At 34.4% G+C, this 22,584-nt stretch overlaps 2 protein-coding genes across 2 annotated transcripts; one reads left to right on the plus strand and one right to left on the minus strand.

The window, feature by feature from the left end:
- The first annotated feature begins 5,070 nt into the window (after positions 1-5,070).
- LOC134364565 (keratin-associated protein 6-3) lies at positions 5,071-5,463 on the plus strand. The gene has a single exon (XM_063080514.1). The coding sequence runs from the start codon at positions 5,071-5,073 to the stop codon at positions 5,461-5,463; it is 393 nt and encodes a 130-aa protein (XP_062936584.1).
- Positions 5,464-19,134: 13,671 nt separating this feature from the next.
- Positions 19,135-19,269, minus strand: LOC134364618 (keratin-associated protein 20-2-like). Its single transcript, XM_063080636.1, has one exon. It carries the CDS (start codon positions 19,267-19,269, stop codon positions 19,135-19,137), a length of 135 nt encoding a protein of 44 aa, XP_062936706.1.
- Between the last annotated feature and the right edge of the window lie 3,315 nt (positions 19,270-22,584).

A 22,584-nucleotide genomic window follows, 5' to 3' on the forward strand; every position in this document is an offset into this window, starting at 1 on the left:
TACCCAAAGATTGGTTGGATAAAATACTAGTCATGCCTTGTCTGTTTTGCCTCATTATTAACTAAAATTGCCAAAAGTTCAGCAGTTTCTCTTTCTCTCCTCTCTCTTTCTCTGTCCTTATCTCTCTCTCTCTCTCACACACACACACAAATATACACAGATGATGGAGAGAAATGAAGATAAATGATAAGCAGAGCACACTGTGAATGTGATTAGCTTTACGGAAAGGCAAAATTAGAAATTTTCCCACATGAAAATTGTTAAAATTAGATGCAAACAAACATAAGAGAGTAACAAAATATCAAAGGATTTCCCCACTAATGGTGGAAAATTCCACTAATCTAAGGCAAATATGATCCATGGTAGTCAGTGATTAGATTTACTCAAATTTGGACAAATAATAATGATACTATAAATGACCCTATTGATATGTCTCGCGACTCACAAGAAAATGATCCAAAGTGAACAGAAGTCTGAATTTCTAAGTAGTAGCCAGAAGATCAATATCTTCCATAGCAGCATGAACTGTAAGAGCAGTATCCTTAGCCATCATTTCCAGAGCCACAGCCAGTGCCACAGCCAGAGCCCAGGCTGTCATGGTAGTTGTGGTGGCCGCACATGGTGTCAGAAGTGGAAAAGTGGAAAGTTCAGGTAAGGCAGATAATCAGCTTCTGAAGTTTGAATCTCCTAATCTGTACATATCCTTTTTTTATATAACCTGAGGGTATATGAGGCAAACCACAGTCTACATTGAATCCATTCTCCACGCTAATTGGCATTAACATTTTAAAAAACCAAAAACTCTTAAATCTCTTAACCTGTCTGTTGTGTCAGGCTGTCTGTAAATGAAATCATGATCTTTAAAGAGATACTCATCCCTTATTTTTGTGGCCTATGCTTACTGTAAACCCCAAATTTAAACTTGATAACTAGCCCCCATGTTATCACATAAAGCATATTCCCTGCCTCTTGAATCTTTTTTTCTTTTTTTTTAAATATCCTTTTTTCACTTTATAAATGCAGTCTTGGAACCACAGAGTAGCCTGGGTGGTTAGAGAAGGATACAGATGTAGTGAAAAAGCAGGTAAAACATCTAGATGTACCTGTCAATGTAAGTCTGTATGTTTTATTTTTATTCAGTGTTTTGCTTATTCTATAGGAATAAAAATTGCCCCCTAGTTTATACTTACTTTATATTCTTAGAGTGGTGAAATCTTGCCTCTTTCACCATCCTTACTTTGGTTATATTATTAGTCGTGATGTTCCTTTTGCATCTGGGAGAGCTTTCTATTAACAATATCCTTTGTGCCTAACAAGAAGAATATGCACACAGAGACAAAAACAATATAGTATGAAAATCCTTCTTGGTGTCCAATTACTCAGAAAAAAAAAATTAAGGTATTTATTTCATGTACATTTTATGCTGAAACCCTCATTCACACTTTTCTAATTTTTTTAAACTTTATACAGCATCCAAATTCTCTCCTGCCTATCAAAATATTAAGTTTGCCATCTTCATAAAGATTTTCCAAGTTTCTAAATATCCAAGTATCTTCAATGACCTCCTAAACATCTCAAAATGTATTTGTCCATTCTCTATTCTTACTGATTCTTAGATCTCTCTTCTTCCACAGAAATTTGCAAGCAGTTAACCACCATGTCTCAAAATTCATGTTTTCCTCTCCTAATACATAATAAATATTCACGTTTTACCTTATTATTATATTTAGAAAATTTATTTTAAAATTCATATGATTCCAAATTTCTAAAAGTATTATAAAGACATCAATAAGAGGAGAGTAAAATATACGGAGAGAGATATAGAATTACGTACAGTAGTTCACAATCTTTAGTGGTATATACCACTTTAACAATCAGAAAAAGTATATATTCTGAAACCAGGAAAAATTACTGTAATCAATTCACTCAATAGTTTACATATGATCTAAAAGGATCCCAGAGTACATGAGTTTATCCCCAGGTATGCCATGCATAGAACAAAGGTTGGTCTATTGTATAGAAAGTTAAGGCATCTCATTTATTTGTTCATTTTTTTTCACTTATTCATCTGATATTTATTAAGAATCTACTGTGTCAGGCACATTATGAGAAATGAGAAGGGAGAAGATGAACACAAAAAGGTCTCTACTTTCTGAAGGTTACAATTGAGATGGAGTAAGAAGACAGATTTTTAAAAGAAATAAGATAAATTCTAATAATAAAGAACAGTATAAGGATAATGACACTCAGTGAGTTACATTAAATTCAAAAAGTTACTGAAGCTAGACTAATAAGGTGGCCATGACGGCTATCTCTGTGGAGTTAACGTTTTAATTGAATTAGAAGAGGAGACAATCATTTCTGGTGTTATTTCAAGAGAGGATTTAGTCAGTGTAAAAACCAGGGCCTTATCATGAGAATAAACTTGTTGTATTAAAGGGGCTGAAAAGTCCGTGTCGTTTGAATACTAAAAATAAGTGGGAAAGAGTGGAAGGAGACAAAATCAGACAGGTAGGTAAGGGTCAGAACATTTGGGGTCTCATGGTCAGGGCTTTATCGGCACAATGGAAGGCCTTGAGGAATTTTTTTTTGCAGGGGGAATGTCATGTTCTAGTTTATGTTATATTTTAAGATAGAAAAAGTAGAATAGGATATAGCAAGTTTACAGGGAATCATGGGCTGTGTGTTGGCCACATGAAGTTCCTGAAGCCAATTAGCATCCAAGTCAAAGTGCTCAAAAGTTAGTTGGTAAAGAAATGAAAAAGTTCATGCCTGGAGGTATAAAATAGGATTAATAGGAAAATAGAAGGTATTTGGAGCCCTGATTGAATGAGATCTACTAGAAAAGAGCTTGGGTAGAAACTATAAAAGGGATCAACGCTAAGCCCTAGGCACTCTGGCATTTTGAGGTCAAACTCTAAAAGAGTCAAGCGAAGGATAATGATGAGCAGCAGCTTGTGGGGCTAGAGGCAAATAAAACAAGTGTGCTATGACATATTCCAGAAAGGTGTAGCACAGCTTTGGAATGAGAAGAGAGCCAATAGCCAGTTGGGCTGACTGTTGATGTTAGATGCACAAATGGAGATAGAGAAGTCATGTGTACAGTCCTCAGCCCTTCTTTACATTTTAGGACCTTGATATTTTTTGGAAGTACAGTCTGGTTGTTTTGTTAGAATGTCCCAAAACTTGTATATTTATTTATTCATTCATTCATTCATTCATTCATTCAATCTCCCACAAATAAGTGAGAACATGTGATATTGTAAAGACAGGTGAACAAATATGATGTTGGGGGGAGGGGAGGAACGGGGGAAAGAAGAATTAGTTAAGCGACACAAAGATCAACTACACTGTACATTGATAAATTTAAATATGATAAAATAAATAATAAAGTAAAAACAAAAGAATGTCCCAAACCTTGGGGTTTTTTTGTTGTTTCTTCATGAGTAGTTTGGGGTTATGCATTTTTGACAGGAATATCACTGAAATTATGCTGTGTCCTTGTTAGTACATAATATCATGAGGCATAGGATATAGGTTTATCAGAGTTTTGGAAATGTTAACTTTGTTTGGTGTTCACCAGGTTTTCTATAAAGCCACTATTTTCCCCAGTTGAGGGACTCTTTGGGACTATGTAAGTATCTTATTCCTCATCAAATCTTTGTCTGTTAGTTTAGAATCCACTGATTATTTTTCTCACTCCTCAATTCCTAATGTATATATCGATTTTAATTTTTCTGTAAAGAAGAAATTTCCATTAACATACATTTATTTATTTATATTGGTATTAACTCATGAGCTCTTATTTTATTCAGTGTATTATAATCCCTGTGATAATTACTTACTTAGATGCACAATTATCCCAGATTTGGCCAGCAAGAGCTCCTTCCAATCTTTTTGATATGCCTCTCTCAGTCTGACAGATTTCCAAAGCCATCTTAGAGTTTCCATACTTCAGCCCCATTAGTTCTGATATTAGGAACATTTTGCTACAAGATAAACAGTACTTTCCATATCCACTTAAATGTCAACCACGTTATCCATTTAAAGTTTTACTTAAAAAACATAAAATACATTCCTCGTTTTAGTTAAGATCTAATGTTGACATCTACAACTTATGTAGCCTGAGAGAACGTATGGCTCTTCCACTTTTGCCACTAATTGTCATTAAACCTATTTAAATTTGATTGATGATTAATGGATGAATGGATGGATAGATGGATGGATGAACACATGGACAAATGCATGGATGCATGGATAGATGGACAGATAGATGGATAGATTTGCTGCATCTTCAGAGCAAAAGTTCAAGCTAATACTGTTTCCTTTACAGGAATGTTTATAGTGATGTGGTCAAGATCTATCTGCTAACAATGTTTCCATCAAGAAGGACATTGCATAACATTTTGTTGCAATAATGTGCTTATGTATTTTGATTACAAAAATACCTATAGACATATACATAGAAGGAAAACATTTTGAATGAATAAAAATGGTTTCATTTATCAGTTTTATTGTACAAACATGCTGTTGTTTCCTTACTCAAATTTCTTATTAAGGCACATGAAACCAATAACTTTTGTGTCCTCACATCTGATAATAGGGGAGAGTTGATTAAAATGCAGTATTTCCTAAGTTACCTTCTATATTTTAATCTCGTCACTGTTGCATGAGCCACCACAACACCCCACTACTTGACCCTGATCTGAAGCAAGAGTTAAAAATATCTCATGGAGGGTAGAATAATTATTGAAGGTCAAGGAGAAAAAGCAATCACGGTTAAGAGCAGATCAATCAAAATTCTTGGGAATGCTCCCTGCTTTTGTCACATATGTTTATGAAATATTAAAGTGAAGATTTGGTATGAATGATAGCTTTGTATGTGTGACTATAACATCTTATTAAAGGGCCGTGATTATTAAAGCAAACCTCTTTAATGCCTTAAGGTGTTACCATCTGGTCTTAAAACAACACAATAGTTAGGTTAGTCACAAAATTAGCCAATGCCATGAGCATATGTGGTGGGTCCCACCCACAATGAGGGCATATAAAAGGCTGTCTGCAGGGAGAATGTCCAGACTCAAGTCACCTACTCTCCTTCTCTACCCAAGGACAATCTCAACAACAAACACCATGTGTGGCAGCTACTACAGAAACTACTATGGCAGCCCTTGCTGTGGATACGGTGGCTATGGAGGCCTGGGCTATGGCTATGGAGGCCTGGGCTGTGGCTACGGAGGCCTGGGCTGTGGCTATGGAGGCCTGGGCTATGGCTACAGAAGCCTGGGCTGTGGCTACGGAGGCCTGGGCTGTGGCTATGGAGGCCTGGGCTGTGGCTATGGAGGTCTGGGTTGTGGCTATGGCTACCGCAGACCAGGCTGTGGTTATGGATATGGATCCCGCTCTCTCTGTGGCTATGGATGTGGCTCTGGCTATGGCTCTGGCTTTGGCTGCTGCTATTGAAGACACCATGGGAGACCCTCACCTTCTACACCTGTGACATCAAGAGTCACCAATTCTGAATTCCACTTGTTCGCTGCCTTGGTACACATCACCCTTGGATGATGATTATGCTGCAATGGAAGTCTAGTATAGTCTGTTGTTGACCTACATTCTAATTTATAATTCCTGGAATTTTTCTGATGAAGTGGAATAAGGTGAAACTCACCTGAAACCTGTCAGTTCTCCTTTCATCAGAATGATGGTGTCACAGCAGCTACCTTGATGATTTTGATTCTGGAGCTCGTTTCTCTGTTGACCTAATAAACTTCTTTAATATGAACAGTGACCCTGTTTTTTGTTTTTTTGTTTTCAGTCATTTGATGTCCAAAGTTTCTTAGTGACACTTTTTGGTTTCGGTTTGCAAGAAAGCTAATGAATCTCACCCTCTGAGGGAGATTTTTTTCTTATTATTTCTAGATCAGCTTCTTTACCAAGTCCAAGATTGTCTTTGAGAAGTAACATAGCTTTTGTAAACCTTAGTTTCCTTCTCTTCTAATAAGAGAATAATATTTGTTGTGCCGAGTAACTCTTACCACTCAGTGCAATATTATCTATAAATTAGGTTAACCATTGCATGGTGCATGGTAAATAATAAAGAAAAATAATAACTTCCACAATTTTTATATTCATGATAGAAATCTCTTAAAATAAATGAATGTTGTGATACCATTCTCTTTTCTACTCTTTTTTTTAATTTAATGAAAAACCTATTTCAAGAATATTTTCGTAATCTATCACTTCATAAAATAATGGTAGATTATAAAACTATTTTGCCTGCATGGTGGGCCATAATAATTAAATAAAAACAGCATTCTGGTTGTAGACTTCAGTTTCACAATGAAGTAATCAAGGTGTTGGTTAGGTCTGTGGTCTTATCTGAGACTCAGCAGAAGAAGGATCTGCTTCCAAGCTCACATACATGTTGGCAGAATTAAGTTTCTGTGGTTGAATAACTGAGGGCCTCAACACCAACGTTTGACTGGAGGCCTTTTCATGCCATCTGCTGAAGGACACCCTCAGCTCCAAGAGGCTGCCTATAGTTCTTGCCATGTGGGTTCCCAAATATAATTGCTTGCACTCTCAAATCCAGAAAGGGAGGAAGAGAGACTATGACAAATCGGGTGCTTATAATCTTATGTCACATAATCACATACACGCAATTGCACATTTTCCATCAGTTTTGCTATATTCTATTTGTAAGATATAAGTCACAGGCCTTTATTACACTCAGGAGGTGGGAATCACACAAGAACATTCAACATCAACAAGCAGAAATCACAGAAGCACCTTAATACTCTATCCACCACTGATATCAAGGCTATGCATCCTTCAAAATAGGAATTGGGAAATTTTCCTTCATCTGCAGTGCTCCAGAAAATATATAGGACAATAGGATTATTTTTTCTCTGAAGATTTTGCCAAATTTTTTTAATTTTGGTAATCTGTAATCGCCTAGAAAATTATCCACTTCACATAGGTTTACAAGTTTATATCCATAAAGATCTACAAAGAAGTCTCATATAATTTCTAAAATGTCTTTCTTCAATGTTCGACCTTGTTACTTCTTATTTTGTATATGCTTTCTCCTTTCTTGATCAAATTAGTGAGTGGTTTATAAATGCTAAAGTCTTTTTTCTATTCTTCATAACACTAATTTATGTTTTTCTGTTATCACTTCCTTTTTTACACTTTCTTTGATTTACTTAGTTGTTCTTTATGAAGTTTTTAAAAACTGGAATATTAACTTATTTATATTGTTTGTTTTATTTTTACTGATGAAAGTGTTCAGTGCTATGACTTTTTCTCTAATTACCACTTTACTTGTTTTCATGGATTTTAAGTATGGTTTTCATTACCATTATTTATTTTGAAATCCTGGAATTTTATACTATGTTTTCTCTTTTACCTGAGAGTTGTTTAATCAAAGATTTATTTTCCTGAACGGGCTTTCCTGTTTGTTTTCATTAGAAGTTTCTAGCTTTATTGCATCGCAATCAGACAGTGTTTTAGCAGTATTTCTATTTAAAAATGTACTGTTTCCTGTGATCTAATATGTGATCAATTTTTGTGTATATTCCGTGATATCTTGAGGAAAAATTTATTCTCTACTATCAGTGTAGAGGTGGATATATGAGTATATCCATAAGATTTACCTTATTGATTATATTGTTTGGGTGTTCTCTCCCCTTAATTATTTTTTTCTACCTCATATGTTTTGTTCTGAGTGTGGTATATTTAAGTCTCACATTATTTGTGTGTTTCTATGTACTGTCTCCTTGCCATATATATATGAGGGTACTCTAAAAAGCCCATAGAAAGATTCACATTATTTTTCAATTCTATTTTTCCATGAACTTTTTGAAGTACCCTCACATGTACACACACACACACACACACACACACACACACACACACACACACACACACACACGTGTGTACAGGTATATATACACATATATATATTCTTCATAATAATGTTTTCTGTGTTTTTGTTAATAAATAAAATACTCATAACTGTGATATATCTCTGGTGATTGTGGCTATTAGATGAATAAGTGCCATTTGTCAGTCTAATGCTTTTTGACCCGAATTTCACTTTGTCCAGTATCAGAATAGCTACTTATATCTGCTTATTGTGTCATTTTGCCTAGATGCATTGCTTATTCTTTTCTTTTAGTGTTTCAGAATCATTTGTTTTAGGTGTGTAGATGCAGAATATAATTAGGTCTTGCTATATAAGAAAATATTTTGTTTCTGTAGGTTAATTAAGCCCATTCACATGTGACTGATATGTTTGGTGATATTTTTTATGCTTTAATACATTGAAAATTACTTTAGGATTTTTTTTCTAGTAGTTACCTTTATATTTACATTAATTCCACTGCCCTTATTCCCCTATTTTTTAATTTAGCTTTTTATTGCCTGATTTATCTGTTCATATTTATATTCAACTCCCACTATTTTCTTTTTTTTTCATTTGTTAATTTTTTTATTGAAATGTATTGATTGCACCTATTTATGGGGTATAGAGTTATATTTCAATACATGTATACAATGTGTAGTGATCAATTCAGAGTAGTTAGCAAATTCATCATCATAAAATTTGTCCCATCTTTGTGATGAGAATATTTACGCTCCTCTCTTTTAGCCATTTGACAGCATACAATAAATTATTGTTGGTTACAGGTGCTTGGCATTACTGTACACCATTAGAAGTTATTTTTTCTAACTAACTGTAGTTTTGTGTCCATTAACCAATCTCTCACTATCCCCCACCTCCCTCCTCTTTCCCACCTCTAGTAAGCCACAGTTATACTCCTACTTCTAAAGGTTCAATTTATTATTATTTTATTTGTTTGTTTGTTTGTTTGTTTTAGCTGCCACATATGAGTGAGAACATGCAGTATTTCTCTTTCTATGCCTGGCTTATTTCACTTTATAATTTTCTCCAATTTCATACATGCTGCTACAAATGGCAGAATTTCATTCTATTTTTATGGCTGAGTGGTATTCCACTGTGTATACATACCACATTTTCCTTACTCATTCATCTGTCTTGAACATTTAGGTTGGTTCCATATCTTGGCTGTTGGAATAGAGCTGCAATAAACATAAGAGTGTAGGTATTCCAAAGACATGATGATTTCCATTCATTTGGATATATACTCAGTAGTGGGATTGCTGGATTTCATGGTAGTTCTCTCTGTAGTTGTTTGAGAGAACTTCATACTGTTTTACCTAATAGCTGTACAAATTTACAATCCCACCAACAATGTCTAAGAGTTCCTCCTTCTTTGCATCCTCACCAGCATTTGTCATTTTCTATTTCTGATAATAGCCGGTCTAACTGGGGTGAGATGATATCTCAATCTGGTTTTGATTTGCATTTTTCTGGTGATTAGTGATAATTAGTGAGCATTTTTTTAAAATACCTGTTGGCCATTTGTATACCGTCTTTTGAGACATGCCCACTTTTTAATTGGGTTAATTGTTTTTTGTTTGTTTGTTTGTTTTTTATTATTGAGTTGTTTGTGTTCCTTTTATATTCTGGATATTAATCTCGTGTCTGATGCATAGAAATATGTTTAGAAATATGTTCTCCTATTCTGTAGGTTGTCTCTTAGCTCTGTTTGTTTCTTTTGCTATGTAGAAGCATGGTAGTTTGATATAATCCTTTTTTTTTGGTTTTGCTTTTGTTGCCTGTGTTTTGAAGTCTTATTTATAAAATCTTTGCCCAGTCCTTTGTCCCAAGGCATTTCTCCTGCGTTTTCTTGAGGAAGTTTGATAGTTTCATGTTTTTTTATCTAAGTCTTTAATCCATTTTCAGCTGATTTTGGCAAATGGTGAGAGATAGGGTCTAGTTTCATCCTTCTACACATGTATATCCAGTTTTCCCAGCATCATTTATTGATGAGGCTGGCCTTTCCTGAATGTATGTTCCTGGCACCTTTGTCAAAGATCAGTTAGTGATAAATACATAAATTTATTTCTGGGTTCTCTATTCTGTTCCATTTATACATGTGTCTATTTTTATGCTGCTTTTAATGCATCATCCTACTCTGTCCTGCCATGGTAATGTTTCTGCTGAAAAATCTGCTGTTAGTCTGATGGGGATTTCCTTATAAGTGACTTGATGCTTTTATCTTGCTGTTTGTAGAATTATTTCTTTACCTTTGACTTTTGACAATTTGACTATAATGTGTCTTGGGAAGGGCCTTTTTGGGTTAAATCTGTTTGGGGATCTCTGAGACTCTTGCATCTTTAATCTTGAAGTCCATATCTCTCCCAGTACCTGAAAATTTTTCATCTGTTATTTTATTAAATAGGTTTTTGATGCTTTTTTTCCTTCTCTTCTCCTTCCAGAATACTCATAATATGGATGTTTGAATGTTTAATGTTGTCCCATAGATCTTGCAGGCTTTTTTTGTTTTTCTTAAATTCTTTTTTCTTCTTTCTCTCTCTCTCTCTCTCTCTCTCTCTCTCTTTTTCTGTCTGCTTGTGTTATTTCAAAAAGCCTGTCTTTGAGGTCGAAATTCTTTCTCCTGCTTGATCTGGAGTGTTGCTTAAGTTCTCCATTGTATTTTTTAATTTCATTGAATGAATTCTTCAGTTCCGAGAATTCTGCTTGGTTCTTTTTTTATAATATTTATCTCTTTACTGAATTTCTCCTTCAGATCCTAAATTACTTTTCTCATTTTGTTGTGCTATCTGTCTGCATTTTCTTGCATCTCATCTAGTTTCCTTAAGATTGTTTTACGGAATTATTTTTCAGTCATTTCATAGGTTTCTTTTTCTTGGGGATCTGGTACTAGAGAATTATTCTATTTCTTTGGGAACGTTATATACTCTTTTTTTCATATGTCTTGTATCTTTATGTTTATGTCTGGGCATCTAGTGATATAGTCACTTCTTCTAGTACTCTGGAAGAGCTTTTGAAGGGAGATGCTTTTTCCTGTGGATATGTTGTACAGTTATAGTTGGGTAGGGTATTTTAGGGTTAGTTCTGGGTGAATGCAGTAGTGTAGCCTCCATGTGATTTCTTCCACTGTATTCAATGTCAGAGTTGTCTGTGTGTTCTTTTGTAGCCTAGGCACTGGATGCTCAGCAGCTACTTGCTGAAGTGGGCAACACAGGGCTGCATCACAGGGGTTGTGGGCAGGGTCTCAAGTTTTTGGGAGAGGCACTGGGGTACTCTGCTGCTCCTCACCTGGAGTGAATAACCATGAATAGGCTCTCTGGTACACCGACCAGGATCCCATGTCCCTGACAGATGCATTGGGGTGCTCTGGAGCTCCTCAGACTAAATGGGCAACCCTAGGCAGGATTGCTGGGGTCAAGAATAGGACTTTAGACTTTGAAGGAGACAATGACATGCTCAAAGGCTCCTCATCTGAAGTGGGTGACTCTGAGTGGGGTCATTATGGCTTCAGGCTGGGCCTTGTAGCCCCAAAAGAGGTGCTAGTGCACTCTGCAGCTCCTCACCTGAAGTGGGTGACACTCAGTGAGGTATCTGGGGCTGTGAATGAGAATCTGTGCCTCCAAGAGATATTCTGGGCTTTCTGAAGCTGAGTGTGCCACTCTAGGCAAAGCTACCAGCAGTCGTGGATGGGCCACTGTGCCCCCAAGAGGAATGCTGGGTTGCTCTGCAGCTCCTCAGCTGAAGTGAGCCAATCTGAGTAAAGTCTCTGGGGTTGTTGGTTTGCCCCTGTGCTCCCAAGAGTGATGTTGGATCTCTCTGGAGCTCCTCAGCTGGAGTGGGCCACTCTGGGTAAGGTTGCTGTGGTGGTTGGTGGGACTCTGCTCTCCCAAGACAGATGCTGGGGCCCCTGCAGGTGCTCAACTAAAGTTGGCCACTCTGGATGAGGTCACTGCAGTTGTGGGAAGGCCCCTGTACCTGGTTCCTTTATTCAGTGTCTCCACCAGTAACTATCACATAGTTGGTGTTTGGATGTTGCATATGTTTTTCTGCATGGAACTCTGTTTAAAGGGAATTTTGATTCTGGGACAGCTATATCTGGTGCAGGCTCCAGGCTGCTTCTACTCATGGTGGAAAGCAGCAGGCAGCTGGTGGGGACAAGCAGATCACATGGCAAAAGGAAGCAAGCTCCCACTATTTTCTATACAATGATTATTAAATTATTTTTTGGTTTATTTTCCTCTTTCACTCTCCCCTCTCCTCTCTTTTCCTTTAGTAAGATTATTACTTATATTATTATAATTTGTTATATTATTCATATGTTAGTCTTGTGCCCTGTATTAATTTATGTTCACTATCAGTATTTTGATAAAGTTTTCCGAGTCATTACTTGATTGGAAGATCATCCACCAGTAGTTTGCTTAATATGTGGCTGTAGGGATAGAATCCCCTAAATTGATTTATACTGAAAATGTTTAATACATGGATACACTAAGAAGGGCTTTACTAGGTATAAAACTCTTGGTTCACAATTTCTTTCATTAAGTCTTTTAAAATACTTTTTCATTTTGCATTTCTTTAAATGTTTCATTGAAAATATTTATTGCCAACCTAATTCTCTCTCTTTGTAAATTAGTTGATTTTGGATTTAACCAAAATCATAAAGAAAATCTTTTTTAATTTTGGAAAATTAATATTTTAATTTACTGTATCTTGTAATTGATCATTCTGAGTTGATATTCTAAGGCAGCTGTGGCCCTGTCAATGAGTAATTTCTGTTCCTTTTTAGTTTCTGAAAAGTGTTCTTGAGTTATAGTTTTAAACATTCTTTCTTTTGTTTTCTTCTTTGTTTTGCTTTCTTCTTTGTTTTGTTTTTCCTCTTCCAGGACTTCAATGCTATTAATGTTTTTCCTTCTTTGTCAGTCTTTCATTCCAAGTACTTTTTCCCTGACCATTTCTTATTCTTTATTTCATTTTAATTATCTCATTGTTTCCTATGCTTCTTTAATATCCATTATTACATTCTCATTTGATTTTTTTTCCCCCTTGGAAACCTTGTGATTTATTCATTATTTACAAGATAATATATTTTCTTTTGTTTCATTCCTATGTTTGATCTACTGTCTTTTCCTTTATGTTGTTTTTATTTTTTTTAATTTTCATTTCTGTTTTTAGTTTTGAATTTCTAAATCAAGGTTATTTTTCATGTTCTCCCATGCTTGTTTGAGTATAGTTAACAACAACTGAAATGTTTTTCTTCTAATTTTTCTCTGCTTCATTGTTCTTTTCCACAGGAAGTTATCCTCAGTGATGTGTATTAAATTTTATATTCTGATGTTTTTCCATAGCTCTGAGTGCATCTGTTAAAACTTTTCATGTGTTTGTGGTTGTTCAGTTCTTTACATGATCCCTTACTTAGTGAAGTAATATTCCTTCAGTATAGAGATGTCCAGGTATTTTAATGAATGTTTCTTTGCTTGTTTTGGAGTTGGGAAGGAGCAAATTTCTAGGAGTATGTCTTCTAATTTGTTTGATTCTCTTTTGTTTTCCAAGCCAATACATGTTTTCCTTTTTCTTTCTTTTTCCTCTTCATTGCCCAATGACCAAGCATGCTTTTCTCCTTTTACACTTTTTCTTCCCCAGAAGCTATGAGTTTTGAAGACTGCCTCTGCAAGCTATGCATATTTAAAGTCCCTTCCCTGTCATCTATCCTCTAAATTGTCTGGACACCTTCTTTTTAGTATTATTAGCTTCAGTATATAATTAGTATTTCTGTCAGTGCTTTTAGATGAAGTTTAGAACTTGTGGCTAGCTGCTTTATTCTCTTAACTTCACTTTTTCTTTGTCTTAGTTTGCCACAAGCCTTGCAGCAGAATAGGTAGTGGGACAGAAGTGTGAGTGCTGGGAATTATTGTTGCTGTTCTCATTTTGTTTGTTCAAGCTGAGGTTTGTTCTGTCTTCCACTTTCTCCAGGGTCTGGTTTTCAAGTAGTTTTATTTCCTTCTCTTTTTCTCCAGTACTGCTTTTGGAGAAAAATATTGGGAATCAGGTAAATAGACTGCTGCCATTTTCGTAAGTTACCGGTAAGCCCATGCATAAATATGTAATAGAATTTACCAGTGAAGACATTTGGGCCTAGAGTTTTCTTTGTGGAAATTTTTTTTTATGAATTTATTTTCTTTATCAGATATAATGCTATTCAGATATTCTTGAGTCAGTCAGGTAATTTGGGTATATCAAGAAATTTTGTATTTCACCTATTTTGTGGAATTTATTACTATGACATTCTTCATGATACCTACTTATTTTTGGTATCTGTAGAATCTTAAAAGATTTTTGATTCTTCCATCCTTCATAATGGCAATTTGTAATTTCTCTCTTATATTCTTTATCACTCTAGCTAGAATTTACCAATTTTATTGATCTGCTAAAACTACTGACTTTGGGTATCACTGACTTTCCTTATTGATTGCCAATTTTCTATTGAACTGAGTCCACCCATTTTATTTTTTCCTTCATTGTTCCTACTTTGAATTTAATTTTCTGTTTGCTTCTAGTTTGTTTTTTTCAGAAAAAGCTTAAAGCATTGAATTTTAAAATGTCTTTTTTTGAAATATAAGAATAATTATGATTTGTAATGATGAACATGCTAATAATATTGATTTGATCATATCATATTGTACATAAATACTGATAGTCAACTGTTTACCACATAAATATGTATGATAAATTGTTTTATTTCAAAAATAAATTTTAAAGAATGTAAATGTTTAAAGCTACAAATTTCCTTGTAATCACTTTTTTACTGGTGTTTTAAATATTTGGGTGTTTTTTAAAATTTAATTTATCAATATACAATACAGTTGATTTTTGTGTCCCTTTACCAATGAGTATACTCTATATTCTTAATTAATCATTTCAAAATATCTTCTAATTTACCATGTGATTTTTTTTTTTTGATCAATACATTATTTAAAGTGAGATATTTTTTGGTCCAGGAAGAATTAGTCCTCTTACATCTGGGATTCTCTTGCTTTCTCTAAGAGACATTTTGTCAGTGAGGGACATAGGTAAGGAATCTCACCATGCCGCTACCCACATCAAGAGACACACAGCACATGGGCTGGTGAAACTCATTCCACACTTTCCGACAGCAGAGACAGGTATCTGTAGTTCAAGATAAACCAAGCAGACCAAAACTAACACATCAACAGCTCTGACAATTTTGAATCATAGCCTACAAAAATGTACTAAGATCTATGTGCTAAACCTAGACAGGATGAGTACCTGCTTTAAAAAATATTTAAATAGGATTTATTTTCATTATACCATTTTCTATGATTTGAGTCCCCCTGACCACCCCCCAAACTCACAATGGAGCTTATTTATCAATATGGTATTTGAATGATGGGGCCTTTAAGAAGTAGTTAGACCATGATGGCTATGTACTCCTGAGTGGATCAATCCATTCATAAATTAATGGATTGATGGATGAATAAGTTATCACAAGGGCTTTATAAAAACAGGAAGAAGCATATTAGTGCATTCTTATGCGGCTCTCATTATGTGATTTTCTGTGTAGCCACAGGATTCTGTAGAGAGTTCTCACCAAGAGTAAAACCCTCACTAGGTGCACTTCTTAACCTTGTACTACTTCCAAGCCTCTAAATCTATAAGAAATAAATTCTGTTTCTTTATAAATTTCAGGTATTCTATTATAAGCAACAAAAATGGACTAATATACCATAATAACAAGAAACAAGAAAACTATAACTTTAATAAGAAAAAATAATTAACTAAATCTACCAGTAAATTAGTCAGATGTTCAAATAATCTGACCAGAATTTTAAAGCAGCATCATAAAATGTTTCAACAATCAAGTTTCTATATATATAGTCAAATTTTGTATATAAATCAAATTTTCATACATAATACATTTGCTGTGAAAATAGCAAACATTAGAAAGCTAGAGTGAATATAACAATATCAGACAAAATCAGCATTTAAATAAACAATTTTGAATGTGTGAATAAACAACCAAAACTGAATCAAGAAGAAATAGAAAACCTGAACAGCTTAAGAACAAGCAACGAGATTAAAGCAGTCTCACAACAAAGAAAATCCCAGGACTGGATTGCTTCAGTGATGAATTATACCAAATATTTAAAGAATAATTAATAGCAATCCTTTTCAAACTATTCCAAAAAATTGAAACAGAGGCCAATCTTCCAAACTCATTCTATGAGGTCAGCATCACCCTCATACCAAAATCGGACAAAGACACAACAATAAAAGAAAACTGCAGGCCAATATCCTTGATGAACATAGACCCAAAAATTCTCAACAAAGTATTAAACAGAATTTAACAGAACATCAAAAGATTATATACCATTATCAATTTGGATTCATCCCAGGGATGCAAAGATGGTTCAACATATGCAAAACAGTAATTGTGATACAACACATCAAAAAATTCAAGGTTAAAAACTATATGAACATTTCAATGGAAGCAGTAAAAAATATTTGACAAAATTCAACATCCCTTCATGAGAAAGACTCAACAAATTAGGTATAGGAAATATCTCAACACAATAAAAGCCATTTATGACAAACCCAAGCCCCAACATCATCCTGAATAGGGAAAAGGTGAAAGCTTTTGTATTTGGCATTAAAAACAAACACATGGACCAATGGAATGGAATAAGGAACCCAGAAATCAACCCACATACTAACAGCCAACTGATCTTTGACAAAGGCTCCAAGAACTTACCTTGGGAAAAAGAGAACCTCTTCAATAAATTGTGCTGGGAAAGCTGGATATACATGTGTACAAGAATTAAACTAGACCTCTTGCCAGATACCAAAATCAACTCAAAATGGATTAAAGTCTTAACTATAAGACCTGAAACTATAATACTACTAGAAAAAAAAACATATGGGAAATACCTCAGGACGTAGGACTTGGCAAAAACTTTATGAGTGTGACCCTAAAAGCACAGGCAACAAAAAGAAAAGTAAACAAATGGGATTATATCAAACTAAAAGTTTCTGAACAGCAAAAGAAACAATCAACAAAGGGAAAAGGCAACCTACAGAATGGGAGAAAATATTTGCAAACCATACATCCAACAAGAGATTAATATCCAGAATGTACAAGGAACTCAAACAAATTAACAGTAGAAAAAAAAACAGAGCAAAAAATGGGCAAAAAACTGAATGGATATTTCTCAAAAGAAGACATTCAAATAGCCAGTAGTCTTATTTAAAAATGTTCAACATCATTTATCATCAAGGAAATGCAAATCAAAACTACCCTGAGATTTCATGTCACCCCAGATAGGCTATTATCAAAAAGACAGAAAATAACAAATGCTGAAAAAGATGTGGCAAAAGGGGACCCATTATACTGTGTAAATTAGTATAGCCATTATGGAAAATAGTGTGTAGGTTTCTCAGACAACTACAAATAGAACTACCATAAGATCTAGCAATTGCACTGCTGGGTATATAACCAAAGGAATGGAGATCATTATGTCAAATGGATGCCTGCATTCCCATGTTTATCACAGCTTTATTTACAACAGCCAAGATACAAAACCACCTAAATGTCCATTGATGGATGAGTGGATAAGGAAAATGTTGTATATATACACAATGGAATACTACTCAGCCATAAAAAAGAAAAATTCTGCCAATCACAGCAGCATGGATGAGCTCAGAGAAAATTATTTTAAGTAAAATAAACAAGCATATATTTTGGGTCAAACTTCTATTTGCATGATTTTGTCTACCCAAGCCACTGCCTTGCTATGAAAATAGCAGAGTTTTATTCCCCAAGCAAATGAAGACATTTACTTCTTAAAAGATTCACTGAAATAACCTCAAATTCTATATCTTCTTAAGACAACGTGGGAATATCATAAAAGGAAGCCATATTTGCAGCTAACATGCATGAGTTCAAAAATATATTGTCAGTGAGTGAGAAAAAAGAACAGTGATACTATAAAATTTAAGAGAGAAAATTATATCTACCCAGTGGCACATTTGAATATCAAGTATTAAGAAAGAATTAAATTTTGAATACAGAATGAAGTGGGTAGAAAAGGAGTTCTGCTTTGCCAGTGTCTTTAGTTAGACATTGGATATGCCAGAGATGAGGCTTTGGTTAGATCATGGTAGATTGTAGAGTAGCTCTTGGATCTGTTTATGAAAACATATATTCCAAAAGCACTGGTTGAATATAACCATTGGTCAGAACTGACACATCTACATTGTCAAGTATAAACAGCCAAAATGTCAATAATCTCACACACATAAGCCCACCCACACATGCACACTCATGAAAAATCTAGATAAATAAAATACACACAAAAATGCCAACATGGACGAGCCTGGAGAAAATTATGTTAAGTGATATAAGCCAGGCACAGAAAGAGAAATCTAATGTGTCCTCATTTGCAAGTGGGAGCTAAGAAAGAAAGAAAGGACAACAATAAAGCGTTGAACATTCAAAATGAGAGAACAGATCTATAATTACTAAAGGTGGGAAAGGGGGAAGGGTGGAGGGGGGTTAGGTTGTAATTGGGTAAAAGACACAAAGAATAATTATAATTTGTACTGATGAACATGCTAATTATACTGATTTGATCATCACACACTGTACACAAATATTGATAGTCAACTCTGCACCTTATAAATATGCATAAACTATTGCTTCAATTGAAAAAATAAATTAAAAAAAGAAAGCAAGAGAAAAAAAAATCATTCCATGAGTGCCATCCCAAATTTAAAAAGTCAAAAAAAGAAAAACAAAAAAACACTTAATCGTTGGATATACCAAATGTATATAAATACTATAAATTTTATAAATTTAAAAATTTATAAAAATAAATACTATAAATATAAATATAAATACTATAAGTACTATAGGTTTTGAAGCGATTATCTTTAATAAAACACGAATTTAGACATTTTTAAAAATAAAATTGGCTAAGATTGTTTATATTGAATCATATAATTGCAACATAGTATCAATTTTTTTTTTCTAAATTTTTGGAAACCCTAGGTAATTTCAATCAAAAAGCTGTGATGTTGCATGTAGTCTAAGATTCAGTTGTAATTGTTTTAATAGACAAGCATTGTTATCATAAATAATGTAGGAGGAAAACAGTGCCTCATAAGAGAATGGCCTAAAGACATCAGCAATCTTCAACTTCTCAGAAGAAGACAGAAGACCAGTATCTTCCATAGCAGCATGGGTGGTAACAGGCATATCCATGACCACCATAAATACAGCCCAGGCCTCCATAGCAATAACCCAGGCCACCACAGTAGTTGTTGTAAAAACACATAGTTTGAGGAAAAGAAGGCTCAGTACAGCAGGGTCAGATTCTGGAGTTTTAAATTCATAATCTGCACAGGGCTTTAAATACCAACTTAGTGGTATGTGGGGCAAAACAGAGGCACTGTTTGTAATCATGTTCCAAACAAATGTCATTAAAGCCATGTAAAATATTCCTTACAACCAATATACCCAAGACAACTTTGATGTTTTTCATGATGCCTATAATGAAATCATGTGCCTTTAATGAGAGATTCTTCGACTTTCATGGCTTGTTTATTCTAGATGCCATTTTAAACTATATTACTAGCTACCATTAGATCATATGACCTATGCAGGTTGCACCTCTTGAAATTCTTTTTTTTTTTTTTCTTTAATAATATCTTCTTTCTCATCTGTATATATGAAGTTTGGGGAACAGAAGGATAATTTCAAAGCAGGTAGAGAAAGACAGAAATTTTGTGGAGGAAAAGCTATGATGGCAGAGTTGATTTGCAACTTCTTAAATGATAATGTGTCTTATTATTTTTTGTGGAACATTGGATTTATGTTTCACATATACACTTATCTATCATTTTTTATATAATCCAATGAAATGGTAGCGGTCCTAAAGTTTAAACTCATGGGCCATGATTATACCTAAAGAAAAGGACCTACTCTGCTAGAAATTTGTGTTTAAAAATCAATTGTATGATTTATTGGCATTACATACCCCTAATACAACACAATGAGATAGGCACATCTCTTCTTGTAAACTTGCCCAAAATGTATAACCTCAACCTAGTTCTGAGAAAAGAAACAAACCCAAATTAGGGAACATTCTACAGAACATTTGGTTTTTTAAATTGTTAAAGCCACTAAAGTCAAGGAAATACTAAAAAACTGTCACCAATGGTAGGAGACTAAAAAGATGTGACAACCAAATGCCATTTGGGATCCTGGCTTGGATCCTGGAATGGGGTGAAAAAGGAAAAAAATGGTGAAATCTGAATGAAGTCTGCAGCTTAGTTAATAATATTGTACAAGATTATTTTATTTAGTTTTGATAATATACTTTGTAGAAAGATATTAACATATCTTTATATGAAAGGTAAAAAAAGGGATAAAGATGTACATGTTGCTTTGTGTTGCTTCACCCCCCACAGATTTGTCACCCCACTTCCCCTGGGTGATGGGGATGCAAAGGATTACTCAAAGCCCATCTCTTCTGAACAGCAAGAAGCCCCAAAGTGGTTAACTTCCCTGGGACCCTCCAGCAAGAGGCAACACTTCCTCAGGAAATTAACACTGAATTGGGGTTCTCTTCCTGCATTTATTTTCCAGATCAGGAATTTACAGGAAGAGACAGAGGTGGGGTTATAGTTTAACAGTATAGGCTGGTAAATTTCAGTGAAACAAGCTAGATGACATTCCAGTAGACAATTAAGTGATCTTATCAACACAAGCTTGATCTGAGCAAACATTTCTTTACAGCAGTTTCTCAGTATCTTTATCTAACAATCAGTAACTAGTCTGTCCTTGAGCCAGCAACCTTGCTGTGCCACAAATCTTTATCTTACACCAGAGACTTATAACCTGAGGAAAATTTCCAGTCTTCCACAAGGTCAATATTTGAAACTGCAAGACTTTGGAAAACTAGGCCCTGTGAAGTACATATGCTTTATAGTATATTCCACATGTACAGAAGTATTCTATGTATTTTTACAACTTCTTATAGGCATAAAATTATCTAAAAAAAAAAAATTGGAGAGAAGAATTTTAAAATGTTACCTGATTGCATTGATTTGATCACTTATTAAATCTTTCATACATCAAATTTTTAAGAATCAATTTTATGTTGGGCACTATTATGAGAATTGGGGATGGAGCAGCGAATAGTAAAGATAAAGTCCCTATTATTATAAAGCTCACATTCTGCATTGACCAAGAGCAGAAAATGCGGGCAGCTATTCAAAAGAAAATATTGAAAGCAAATGGGATTACTGATGATAATAATGAGTCTATTTAATTAATAAATCAAGATAATCTAAGGTAAATGAGTACTGGTGGGAAACTAAATCAAATTAGTTGTCAGAAATGCCTCTCAGAGAAACAAAGGAAGAGAAGGATCTTGCCATTCCTGCCGTTACTTTCAGAAGTTGGTAACCCAAAGGCAGAAGCTTTAAGTTGAAAACATTGATGAATCCAAAGAGGCATAAGTCCATTGTTATCTGTGGACCATAAGGAGAAGGAAGGTGTTTAAAGATGTGCTCATAGATGAGGTCAAGGCTGTGACAAGGCCAATTTTAAAGGCCGTGTTTTCTAAGCTTCAGGTTGTCAGATATAGAAAATAAAAATATAGGACATGCATATAAATTTGAATTTCAGACAAATAATTTTTCAGATAAGCATGTTACATGAAATGTTTGGGACACTCAATATTCTGAATTCCAATATTCTGAAATTAAAATTTAACTGGGTGTTTGGTATAATCTAGCCATTTTCAGGTAGAAAGGCATTAAAAGGCTTTTCTCTGAGGGTTTCTGATCTGATTTGTGTTCTGCATATTATCAGATGTAGAGAAAAAGAAGGAAAGATATTTTGGGGAATAAAAATCATAAACTTAGTTTCTTCTTGATAATTTCTGATGATCATTAACAATCTAAGGGGATGTCAGGGTCATTTGGAGATATATATGTGGAGATCAAAATTGAAACTGTGATTTGAGATTATTTAGGGAAAATAATTTATCTGAAACCATCTATCTAAAGAGAGTTTCAATAGAAACTATAAGAGGAGTAAGCACTTAGCTAGTCACCCTCACATTTGAGGGAAAAAGCTGGAGAAGAGAAAATAAAAAGATTATGAAAAGGAGCACCTGGTGAGATCGGAATTAAACCAAATGTATGTGATAAGATGAAGGGAAAGTTTAGCGAATCAGAAATGAAAGAAGAGGTTGGTAGTGTTTCTACACACCAGCAACGAACTAGCTGAGGAAGAAATCAAGAGAGCAATTCAATTTACAATAGCTACCAAAAAAAAAAAAAATGACTAGGAACAAATTTAACCAAGAAGGTGTACCAATTCTAAGATGAAAATTCCAAGAACACTGATAAAATAGATTAAAAGGGACACACAATAAAAGGCAAGAAAATATATGTTCATGAGTTTGAAGAATTAACATTATCAAAATGGCCATATTACCTAAAGTGATCTGCAGATTCAATGCAATTTCTATCAAAATATCAATGACATCTTCACAGAAATAATGAAACAATCCTAAAATTCATATGGAACCACAAAATGCCCCAATTTGCCAAAGCAATCCTGAACAAAGTTGGAGGAA

Source organism: Cynocephalus volans, chromosome 1 (assembly GCF_027409185.1).
Source record: "Cynocephalus volans isolate mCynVol1 chromosome 1, mCynVol1.pri, whole genome shotgun sequence".
NCBI classification, from domain to species: domain Eukaryota; kingdom Metazoa; phylum Chordata; class Mammalia; order Dermoptera; family Cynocephalidae; genus Cynocephalus; species Cynocephalus volans.

Excerpts from the sequence above, each read along its gene's own strand:
- LOC134364565 (XM_063080514.1), top strand. The coding sequence starts at position 5,071 with ATGTCCAGACTCAAGTCACCTACTCTCCTTCTCTACCCAAGGACAATC.
- LOC134364618 (XM_063080636.1), bottom strand. The coding sequence starts at position 19,269 with ATGTGTTTTTACAACAACTACTGTGGTGGCCTGGGTTATTGCTATGGA.